Source organism: Toxotes jaculatrix, chromosome 9, assembly GCF_017976425.1.
Source record: "Toxotes jaculatrix isolate fToxJac2 chromosome 9, fToxJac2.pri, whole genome shotgun sequence".
Classification (NCBI taxonomy): domain Eukaryota; kingdom Metazoa; phylum Chordata; class Actinopteri; family Toxotidae; genus Toxotes; species Toxotes jaculatrix.
In genome coordinates this window covers 3,821,920-3,834,317 of record NC_054402.1, presented here as the reverse complement: position 1 = coordinate 3,834,317, position 12,398 = coordinate 3,821,920, and the positions used below count along the sequence as shown (strand labels likewise).

At 39.3% G+C, this 12,398-nt stretch overlaps 1 protein-coding gene across 1 annotated transcript; it reads left to right on the top strand.

Moving 5' to 3' along the window:
- Positions 1 to 6,012: 6,012 nt before the first annotated feature.
- LOC121187528 (zona pellucida-like domain-containing protein 1) lies at positions 6,013 to 10,941 on the top strand. Its single transcript, XM_041046802.1, has 10 exons — positions 6,013 to 6,151; positions 7,361 to 7,581; positions 7,693 to 7,874; positions 8,174 to 8,246; positions 8,885 to 8,982; positions 9,340 to 9,420; positions 9,652 to 9,823; positions 9,914 to 10,019; positions 10,492 to 10,521; positions 10,769 to 10,941. Exons 1-10 carry the CDS (start codon positions 6,013 to 6,015, stop codon positions 10,939 to 10,941), a joined length of 1,275 nt encoding a protein of 424 aa, XP_040902736.1.
- Positions 10,942 to 12,398: the final 1,457 nt, after the last annotated feature.

Here is a 12,398-nt window from a genome sequence, read left to right as displayed (position 1 = left end):
GATTTTACATGGATATTTTATATCCACTTCACACGCCTGGATCTGACAAATGTTCAGGGGAAAATTCACCCGGAGATTTTCCAAAAGTGACTTTGTGGAGGCTGAAATGGTGCCTGACTTTCTGTCAACCAGAACTCTCCAGAATACGCGACGCAGAGACATTTTATTCTATGAAGGTGGAAAAATGTAACCCAAGAATTTGACAAGCGACTGTCTTGTTTCTTATAAGACACTTTATGCAGATGAGTCTGTGAGACTCATAGACACAGACATTTACTCTAATGGTGTCTTTCCAAAAATGTATTCAGTCTAAAAGGCAGATCAGAAAGTGATGGATTTTGCTGTCATTGCATTGCAAAACATCACGTCTGCAGAAACAGTTCACTGAAACCTCATTTTGCCTCTGACTGAGACGCGTTGTCTTTGTCTGTAAAACCACAGAATATTTTTGTGTTTATTGCCTTGTTTTCCTTATAGAAGCTGCTAATACATCCTGGTACTATGTGATGATACTGAAGACAAAATTCACCCTATCATAGAAAATGACAGACATTGTCTTAAACACTGCTTTATATTTGAAACAGCTGTACCAAAACTTCCCTGACTGGTTCTTGGGGCACACTGAGATGTTTTATGCATGTAGAGGGTAACCTTTACTGTAGTGTCCTTCTCAACTCTGTACAATCCAAAGCAAATATCAAAAGGTGATGAAGTTTAATTCTATTCCAGTTTAGTAGCTTCTTGCTTTTAGTTACGACTGGGATGTTCAGCAGGTTCGTTGATACTCTCAACTATTCAACTCATTTGCTTACGTAAAAACAACATTGCCAACGTTGCCACACTCCAAAAATATTCCATTACAAGGAAAAGTAGTGCATTCAAAATCTTTGTTGAGTAAAAGTAGCACTGACGCACTGACTCACTGTGTGAGTCATGTTTTAATGTTGTCACTGGCTGAGTTAGAAGTTTGTTCATAAAATCTTATGAACAAAACACTCATAGCTGTAAACTGAGTGCAGTGAAGTGAAAGGTATGATATTACCCTCTGAAATGTAGCGGGGTAGAAGTAGAAAGTAGGATGAAATGAAAATACAAGCACAGTGCCGATACCTCAGATGTGTGCTTGAAACTTAAGGATGTTCACAAGAGTTTTAGATAAAATAAAAATTAAACATTGTTAAGCTGCACAACATGAGTTTGTAATTGCTGACCCGTCGAGGTTTGAGGAGTTAAAACAGCTCACTGTTTGGTACAACAGCTGATGTAAGCATGAACGTTTCAAACATTATAAGTTTGAACACATACTGTATACACATAAAACATAAAACAGCAGTTATTTAAGTGGACCACAGGGGGGCAGCAGAATGCCACTGTTGTCTCCAAACACAGTCCTCACTGTGCAGTTGCAATCAGCCCAAATTATGATGTTCTGTGTTTTAATGAAGCTCACTCTCAGTTTTTGACCTATTACTGTAAACATCCTCCACAAATTAGTCAAATCTGGAGTAAAATCATTTAGTTCTCCCATCATTTCTTTTACTGTCTCATTACTGATATACACCAAACTCAGTTTTAAATCACAGCTGCCAGCGTGTTTACTGTAATCTTATTTGCCTAATCTTTCATTTTGAAATAACACATCAGATCTGGGGCTGATTCTCGAGTCTTATAAACGGTAAAAAATAATGTGTTGATTTGAGCTTTTATTAGTCTAAACAAACAAAAAAAAATATGCCTGATTCTGTATCTAATCAGTTAGATGCATGTGGCTATATAAATAAAAATAACTATAGTTTTCTCTGAGCGACATCCTTGACAAGGTTATGGTATTGAAAAGCGGTGCTCCTCACATGTTGTCTCAGTACAGGGTTGGGTTTCATACATAAACAATAAGTGAGCCTGTTGTTTTCCCCATTTCACCTGGGAATTTTCACAGGCAGAGGCTTCTCCAAAAACATATACGAGCTTTAAAAACACATCTAATTTATTTATTTTCAAATCCAGATAAGAACACCTTGAGAAACTCTTTTCTTTTGATAACCTGTATCGGTGGTGCATTATACATTAAATTCTCATATTTACTATTTTCCTTGTTTTTCAAGTTTACGTGCACCACTTTTAGTCTGTACTACAAACATCATCTTGTGGCAACAAATAAACATTCTTTTTATCCACATACATTATAAATTTTCCCTTCTTCTGTGGTAAAAAAAAAAAAAAAAAAAGGTTTCTGGCTTTTGGAAACATTATTCACTGAGGATCAAATCGCAGCTGGGCCTTTGATGAGGGCTTCACTTTCCTGCCTGAGTTAAAACTGGAGCGTCAGATTACAGCCGCACTCTCACGGGTTTTGTGATGCAGCCCAGATTGTGTGATTTAGATGTCTGTTTGTTGAGTCTGGATGTTTCAGGTTGATCAGATAGAGACGGCTGTATCAGGCAGATCTGAGTGCGGCGGTTGGTCCTGAGCCATTAAAGTCTCTGAGCACAACGACTTGCAGGAAACATTCAAAAGCTCGGGAGAGTTGCACGGAAGCTTGTGGTATTATAGTGTAGGATAAAGCAAGTTCTCCTGCAACACTACAGCTGGTAGATGAGGTCTAACATTAGGTGAAATGAGGCAACTTCTTGTGCCTTTTTCCTATTGTTTTAATACCAAATTGACAGGGCGTGGATAAGGAAATTTATTAGGATACACAACACAATGAACATTGTTTTGGTGCCATGTGTGTGCGTTCCAGTCTAACCTTACATCTTAAAGAAAGTCATGTGACTGAAACACAAGCACAGAAGTAAAGCACATGGCTTTACATTGACTAAATAGGTCACTGGCTGGGTGGGATTTGTAAAATAAGCAGGATGGTAATGGGTTCAACATATGTATTCATTTCATGTGTATATGGCCATTCGATCCTGTTTGCTCTGAATTGCACTTGTCTGCTTGTAAGAGCTTCATATTTGATTTCATCCCTACCTCATCTGAGGGGCAGGTGAGTCAGAGTGAATAGCAAACACCTGCAGCCAGCTGTGTTTCTCAGGGCTCTGCAGGTGCCTGTACGGCCTCGAGTCCGGATACGAGACTGACACGTGAGGCTAAAGGCCAGGATGAGTCTGAACGGAGTGACGCACAGATGCGGGCAACTGTGTCATGGGTGGGGAGGGAACAAGAATCCAGCGTATAATGTTCCTATGTGCTCATACAGAAATATGTACTCTGAGTGTATAAAATTGTTTTTCCTGAAAGACAGAAATCATGTGAATCCAGCTAAAATCATTTATATAAACTGGTTTTACTTATTAAACGTGGTATAATTAGATTTCATACCCCTGTGTTTTGTTGACAATGCTTCCCCATGGTTTGGGCTCCAGTGATCACCACAAAAATAATATTAATTGCAAAATCAACCAATCTGTTCCTTTAAATGACTATAAAAAGTTACTCCAAATAAGAACATGCCTCATGTTTTGAATGTTGAAGAAGAGTATATATTAATTTTATTGACCAAAAACTCATTGCAGACAATGAAATGAAAGATATGTAATCCTACAGAGACAAGGTTGTGGATTACTTAGACCCTATAGAAGTCAATACCCCAGAAAGGTCTCAGAGTTGTCTTTAAACATGTTTCACAGGTGGTGTGCGCAATATCTACACACATTCTTTGTGTGTGTCAAGTCATTAACACGCAGAAAACCTCAGGCAAAGTAGTATTACTCCATCAGAGGAGAACTGCGGGCAGCAACCAATAACTTGTCTGACATTTTCTTTAATAATCAATTATTTAGTCCATAAAATATCAGAAAATGATTGTTGATTTTACCATCATAGGAAACTGGGCACATGTATTTCCATCAGTTCAAAGTGTTTCAGTGAGATTCTCGTGAAATTAGGCAAAGTCATGAAGTGTGACGCTGACAAAGCAATGTTGAGTGTGTGAAAGAAACCCAGACAGGATATCAGGGTTAAACCTTGAGACAGCTGAGATGGGCCTGCACAGGTCCAGATTAACCTTCCAGGTGACCCCTGTGGCAAAAATGATATGTGGGCCCCTGTTGAGTCGCCTCCATACATACACAGCTTAACCTCAGTCCACACTGAAGGTTTGTCTAATGTCACATCTGGTTATTTAGTGTACAAACCCAAATCACAGAGAAATACATGAAGACAGTCGTGCATAGAAACATTTTTATCTCAACATCTAGAGTTTCATCACAATCAGGCAAACTCTATCTGTTGGGGAATGTCATGCGATACCACTAAAAGCTCCAGAACAGCTACTAAATGGACCTTTGCGGTGAGATTGTTGTGTCAACCGCATGAAGACAGATTGCATTATGCAAGAGTGCACCCAATGAAAACAGGTCGTGCAAAACTGTTTGTTCTTATATATTCTGTCTTTCTGTTGAAGGAGGGGACTCCAAGAGAAGAAAAAAATGATTACCAAAATTATATCATCAATCAAACAACTGCAAATTGGACTCTTATTGATTGAACTCACAAGTCAAGTGAGACAGAAATTTGATTAGTTTTCAGCTTTTTCTTCTTGGTGCTTTGCTCATAATCTTCTCATTATTTTCTAACAACAGGTTTTACTCCTAAAAACAGGAGACTGTAAAGGGAAAATCTGCCACTCATCTATATTTTTCTTATCATTTACAAATTACTAAAGTTTGAAAGAATTAGGAGATAGACTTTGTTTTTTTTTATGTGATATACTCTCAGTTATCAGTTTATTAGGTACACCTTTGCTAAAACTAATGCTGCCAAATACAACAACTACAATAGATCCTGCCTTTACAAAGATTATAATTTTCAGCTTGTGCTGAAACTGTTGAAGAGAAGTGTTGATTCAGCTTCATGGTCATTTTAGAGGATGAAAACAATGGTGCGTATTAACTGTATTACAAACTGATGGAAAGAACAGTATCTCTTAAGGCTCCACCACCACTCTCTACACCTCTTTAACATCATCAATCAGTTTAAAGGTCAAAGAACTTCAACTCTGTCGAAGATGAAAAAGTTGTCTCTTCTTATACAAGTTGAACATATTAAATTAATTCTTGTTTTGTTGGATGGAGTGCAGCAAATTTAAAGACAGCAAAAACTCAAGATTCCACCTTTACGCTCTGCCACGAACACACCACGCTGTGTACCCCACTGAATACCTTTACTCTAAGTGATGCCTTGTGCATCACAATTACCCACACACAGCCCTGCATCAGACTGTGAGTTGACTTTTATGTTCATGTGAATGTGGGCTGCAGCGGCAGCCGATGACAGCTTAATTCGCGGGCCGGGGCCCCCCTCCCGCTGAGGCCCACCGTTGTGCAAACTGACAGACGGAGATCAGGCCGAGGAGAGACGAGTGGGAACCCTCCGAGTACGCTCAGGTTTCTCAGCAATGTGAAAAGATTTGTCCGGGCCATTCAGATCTAACGGAGTTTCCCATGTTCTGCACAGCAGCGGGTTTTTGTTGAAGTGTTTGGATAAAGAGACCCTCTATCTTTTTCATCTGTGCACACATAACAGACACAGGTAAGGCTGACATTGTGTTTAGTTTAGGCCCTTGATGCCACCAAAACTACTCACCACAGTGTTGAACTTTTCTCTCGTCACAAACTGGGGGAAGAGGGGTTTCAGACAATTACTCTGGAAAAGGCAGGAAACAGGTAAACAGGTGAAGAAAAAACAGAAGTGAGGATAGAGAGAGAGGGGAGTGGGATGAAATGAGCTGGAAAGAGGGGTGACCTCAGTTTAAAAGAGGTTGGGTAATAGAGGTTTCGGGCCAACACGAGCAACTGAGGTAAAAGGGGGCACAGGGAGCAGGATAAGACGGATTAGGGGACCTGGGGAAAGAAGGTTGTACTATTTTGATAGAGGTCAGAGCGTGCCGCAGTCAAGGAAACAGGCAAAGCAGGGGAGCATTGTTTTTGAACATCTAATTTTGAGATAAGTGCTGTTTTTTTTTTTTTACCTGAGGAATGTGGTTAATGCAATGTTGACCTTCTGAAGATGACAGTGGGAAAAGCTCTCTCAGGTGCTGAAATGACACGAATGTGCTTTATCGTCCTGCTGATGAGTAACACTGCTTCAGTCTCCGCACAGTTTAATGGATACAACTGTGACGCCAACTACCACAGCAGGTTTCCTGGTGAGAACATGACTATTTTCAGACTCTTTCCATCTCACACCCTGGCTTCAGATATTAAACATAACATAATGTGTCTGTCAGCAGCAGAACATTTTTCTGATAATATTTTGGAGTAACTAATGAATTCGTGACTTTTGGTTTGAATGTGTTTCTGCACTGTGGCATTGAAACTTCCCCCACCACTGTTTTCCATCTACTCTACATGTGATGGACAAATAATGTAAACTTTTCATGGGCAAAGACAAACTCTGTGTTATATTGAGAGGGGTTTCCAAATTCAACACAAATACAAAACAACAGCTCCTCAAACTACAGCCTTTTTTAAAAAAAAAAACAAACATCATAACCTTCGTAAAGTCAGGATTTACTGTAGCGTTATGTTAAACTATATTATTTTTAGTTAGGTATACCTGAGAAACTGGCAATTGAGCATTATATAATAATATTAATGTGACAGCTGCTATAAAGACGGATTATATGGATTTTGCTTTGTTTTTGATGGATGCATCTGCTATTTGAACATGTCCAAATTCGTCCAAATTTTCTCAAGCTGCTAAAAGCCTAAAGGTTGTAGTTAAATATTGAAATACTTACCAGTTCACAGACTTACAGATAAATACTATTCATGAAACTTGTTACTATTCCTCAGAAAAGTCTTAGGTTTAAGAGTTGTTTGAGAGTTGATTCCAGATGTCTGCAGGGCAAATAAATAACGCTGGGATTAGCTTTGTTTCTGCATACATCTTCACTGCCTGCGCTTGTCAGTGTGTTACTAAATTGTTCTTATGATTTTTTTTTATGATGAAAACCAGCTGCAAAAACAATATGAACAACAAGGTAGATGCAGGGTGGATGTTGTCTCTGACGAGCTGTTTCTGCTCTGAGCATATGATTAATCATGTTATCATTTGAGAGTTGCTCTCATATGTTAGTTTCACACTCTGCTGTGAGGGTAAGCTGCTTGGTAAATGTATACAACTGTTCACACTCAGTGAAGAACTGAGTTTGCTCAATATGGGCCCTGGGATATGGGTCTTGGGTTTTCATTCCCTCCAGCTAATCAGGCACACTTTGCCTGTAATGGCAGGTAAATGCTGGTGTGTTGAATCAGAGCCCTGGGTCCAGAGTACCAGGACTGAAAACCAGCAACCTCCTTCCTCCTTTTCACGTTTTTAACTCTCGTCCCTTCCTGTCTGCCTGCTCCTGCAGGTGAGCGGGACATCAGTGTGTACTGCGGCGTTCAGACCATCACTTTAAAGATCAACTTCTGCCCGGTGCTTTTCTCTGGATACACAGACACAGATTTGGCCCTGAACGGTCACCACGGTGACGCCCAGTGCCGCGGCTTCGTCAACAACAACACCTTCCCCACGGCGGTCCTGTTCAGCATCAGCCTCAGCACTCTGGAGGCCTGTGGCAACAGCCTGGTGGTAAAGAATACACAAACACTGGAACATGTTGTTAATATGCTCAATAGGCGATTTGTCATTTATTGACTTGTAAGAAAGCAAAGTGACTGGCCGAGATGTTTCTCTCTGCAGGTCAGCACGGCCTATGGGGTCAATGCCTATGGGAACATGTCTCTGGTACAAATTGGGAATGTCTCAGGCTATATCGACACCCCTGACCCGCCGGCTATAATCAGCTACCTGCCTGGTTTGTTGTATAAATTCAGCTGCAGCTACCCGCTGGAGTACCTGGTCAATAACTCACAGCTGGCATCGTAAGTTGTTACCAAAAAAAAATAATAATAAAAAATCCCACAGTGTCCAAAAGGGAGCTTGACCTTTCTTACTCCAAGTTACTTTGTGAATTTTATGTCAGGGTTTAGTTTTTAAAAAAAATTTTTTATTTAAATCCTCTACACGGTTGTCTTTCAGGCACGTAAATATATAGATATGCCACATGTTTGTGATTATATTATGTTGTAACCTCTGCTTTTAAAATGTTATTTTTCAAGTAAAGCAAACTACACCGAAGACAAAAAATAGCATTGAAATAAATGTATTGAACTCTTCACAGCTCCTCTGCAGCCGTATCCGTCAAGGACAGCAACGGTACATTTGTGAGCACGTTAAGTATGATCCTGTATAATGTAAGTTCACAGCCACAGCCACCTTATTATATACAGTAATTTCCTTTGCAATTCATAAACTTTGAAGCTTTTCAATCAGCTGTGAGATTCAGATGGATATTTGATGAAAACTGAGTTTATGACCTTTGAATCATCATTCCACCAGATTTCTCCTTAAAAGTCTGGTGATAGTTCAGATTTTTCTTATTGTCAACAGCTCTTGTGAAAAAGTAATGAAAATTGAGTTCATGGTTTTTGAGTCACGTTCCTTCTGATGAATCCTTACACATCTGGTGATATTTCATATTTTTATCTTTGTCAGTGATTTTCCTGGAAAGACCAAAAGCAACAATGAGCTAAATGTCTCTTTATTAAAATAAACCTGTGCACAGTAGTTTGACTCAATCCCACATTCACTGTGCTCCTGCCATAAAAACTCACCACAGCACCAATTGCATGTTAATCCGCCACTGAAAATAATCCGCAACAAATGCACTATTTATTCTTATTTGAGTAAAGTTACTGGGCACAAAAACTACAGTGCCCAGCTGTAATAATTCTTAGGGCTTTAGAATAAATGAAAATATATATCAGTTTTTAATGTTTTTAATGGCCCCCAAATGGGTTTGTACTCTTTTTCTTTTTCTTTTTTTGTACAGGATTCAACATACAATCAACCTCTCTCTATTCCAATGGCTGGACTGGCTCTGAAAACCAGAGTATTTGCAGCTGTGAAAGCCACAAACTTAGACAAACGGTACCAGACCACATCCGATCATTCACAATTGAATTTTGATTTTCTCTTAACTTTCAGATGTCACAAGTCTTTCCAGAAATATTGCTCATGTAGGAGATATTTTGCCATTACAACAACAACAACAACAACCGCTTCAGTGAAGCAGAGATGATATTTCGGACAATGACAGCATTTTCCCCATCATCATTTTTACAGAATTAGTCCTTTTTTCTAGGCTTTGCCTACATTCTTTAGGCCATTATGTAATTATTCCACGTGAAGGCGCCAGCCTGTAGCAGAGAAAGCCCGATTTGAATTTTCCCATGTGCAGTTTGATCTCTTTCCCTTATCCCATCTCACAGTTTTGTGCCTCTGCAGATGGAACATCTTGATGGACTACTGTTACACAACCCCCTCAGGGAATCCTAATGATGAACTCCGCTATGACCTTTTCTTTGGGTAATCTTGCTTTTTTTCCCCTCAAGATGATGACTTGATAAACCACAAAAGGGAGTCATTACCTATTCAGGTCCTCCAAATGGCTTATCCTCATGAATGCTACTTTTTTCCTTCTCAGTGAGTGCTTAAGCATACATCTAGACATCTAGACATCAAATCTGTGATTCTCAGAGTGTGCATGAACAGTACACATGTTCATGTATGTGCGTATCTCTGTCTCTTCTGACACAGCTGCTATAAAGACCCACAGACGACAGTCTTCGAAAATGGGAAGAGTCAGATGGGGCGTTTTTCCTTCGAGGTTTTCCGTTTTGTCAAACACAGACACCAGAAGATGTCGACCGTGTTTTTGCACTGCGTCACCAAGCTTTGTCGGGCAGACGACTGCATCATGCTCATGCCAGTAAGTGTAGAAATCATGAATCTCAGTCTGTGACTCCCTGTGTGTCTCCTGACCTCAATGAGGACTGAAATCTGATGATGTGATTGGCAGATCTGTGGGCGACGGCGCAGGCGGGATGGAGACGAGAGTGCAGATTCCCCACCAGCAGCATCTGGGAACGCAGTCATCACTGCCGGACCAATCATCACTCGGAGCGGTGTGAAGAATAAATAGACTCATAAGAGAATAGTCTGACACGATTATTGATTATGATATGATTATTCACTTTCTTCCTCAGAGTTGGATGAAAAGATTTACACCACTCACATGTCTGTCTGTTCAACGTGACGCTACAGCTAGTAGCTGGTTTGTTTAATCTGAACAAGAAAAAAAAAAAAACAGAATAAATCCATTGTATTGTTGTTTTACCATTTGATGTACAGCCTTGGTCTGGACATAGCCACACAAGCAGTTCCTCCATATTTCACGTCTTTATGCTAAGCTAGCCACTGGTTGCTTGCTATGGCTTCGTATGTAACAGACAAATATGAGACTAACATCAATCTTCTCATCCAGCTGTCAGCAAGAAAGTAAGTGTTATTTCCCCAAATGTCAAACCATTTCTTTAAATTTAGATAGAAAGATCAGTGAATCCACAGACTAATTACACTTTTAAAATCATTTTACAGATGAAACTCCTGTCAACAACTCCCAACTTGGTAAGTGCCCTTATGCAACGTTACAAAACATAAAAAGGTTTTAAATATCATCTGTGACTAAAGATAGCAGATACCTATGGATACTGATGATATACGGCAACAACACAAAGGTTCCACTTCTCCTTCTGCAAAAAAAAACAAACAAGAAAAACAAAGACAAACTCAGGTCATGCTAAACCCACTTCAGAAAACATATCTGTTTTAAGTTTCTGCTTTTGTTCATCTTGCCACTCTTTCCACCCACCAGCATCTGGAGACTCCTCCCATCCAATGAACCCGGTGACCAGTGCTCTGATCTCAGGCGTGGTCATCCTGGGTGGGGTCAGCGTGGGCTTCTTCCTGCTGTCGCTTCACCTCCTGCAGAAGTCCCGCCTCCCAGCGACCACAGCTTCAGGTGTTTGGAACCCCAGCTTTAAATGAATCAACATCTGTATGTAATAATCTTGGCGTGATACTTTCTGATACAGCCCCTGGTGTACAGGGTAAACTTGTTGTACTTACAAAATATCTACCAGTTCCTGTTGGAACTTAATTGTAGTGACAGAGGAGGAAAACTTTCTCCAGTGTGCCTACATTTAAATATCAGTAGGAACTGGTCAGTGTTTTATTGGCACTTGATTTATACAGTGAAATTATACAGTAAATCATGGACTGTATTAGAAAGTGTAAGCCATCTTTGTACTGACAGTATGTTTGGTACACAGACTTAAGCACATACATGTGTTTTTCTTGTATGGCTGCTCCAGTGTGCATGTGTGCGCTCCTCTATACACATATAAATTTGTATTGTGTTGTTTTAGGTTGTGTATTTATTGCCTTCAGTACCTCATCAGCTTATCATTTATTGTTTTGTTGATAACAGTGTTTAGAACGGCTGACAAACAAACAGCAGTTGTGCTTAATGTGCTTTACATTTTAACAAGTTTTATCTTATTTTTAGTTTTTTTAAAATAAAGGGAATTAAAAAAATAGAGAAAAACAAAGATGTAATTTGTTTGTTTTTTAGTTTTTCTGTCAAAGTGTATAGCAGTTACTTTGTAAAACTTGAATACTTTATCAAAGAATATTTCAATATATTATTAAATACACTAAATCACTTTATTACTGAGTTTGATTGGAAGCTAACGTACGTGTCTGCACGTTAGCTAACCATCTCCATTGGAAACATAGAGAAAAAGCCTGGTTCTGTCCAAAGGCAATAAAATCCACCTACCAGCACGTCTAAAGATCACTAAAATACACGTTATAAATCGCTTGTTTAATTTGTACAAAAAATAAAGTGCACAGAACGACTTTGTTTCCCAAAACGTCTATCTTTTCCTTTAAACAGGTATTTTAGGGGAAACTAGATCAGCTGTAAAACTCAGTCTCAACTCAAAGTCCCCATTTTCAGGAGCTTCGAAGATTTGAAGACCATGTCATATGTTTGAAAGTTCTGGAGTGAGTCGACATGTAGTCCTTGAGCTGAGGTTGTTTTGTCAGCTGCAGCTTTTCCAAGGTCAAGATCTGCTGAAGTCACATGTTAAAACCAGAGCTGGATTCAAACTATGGACATACAGAAGTGGCTAAAACTTGTATAATCAACCTTTTATATATTTTTGTTCAGCTTAATGTCGCTGGTGAGTGAAAACCATGTGGTGATTCTTGAATTTTTGACATAAACTAAAGGATCAGTTGTGCTTCTTAGGCTAAATAAACCTGAGAGCATTAAGTGGATCATTTGAAAAAAACAAAAAAAAAAACAAAGCATATTCAAAGTTCAGCTCGTGAAACTGGTTTAAATGTACAACTGGGCTTTTCAGTATCAGTAAACACAATCTACCATCTCCTAATGGCTGGCTGCCTAATGACTCATATTTGTGGGTAATAAATAATTC

Coding starts and splice junctions, on each gene's coding strand:
- LOC121187528 (XM_041046802.1), top strand. CDS start 6,013: ATGACAGTGGGAAAAGCTCTCTCAGGTGCTGAAATGACACGAATGTGC. Junction 7,582..7,692: donor CCTGTGGCAACAGCCTGGTG/GTAAAGAATACA, acceptor TTCTCTCTGCAG/GTCAGCACGGCCTATGGGGT. Junction 9,421..9,651: donor CGCTATGACCTTTTCTTTGG/GTAATCTTGCTT, acceptor CTTCTGACACAG/CTGCTATAAAGACCCACAGA.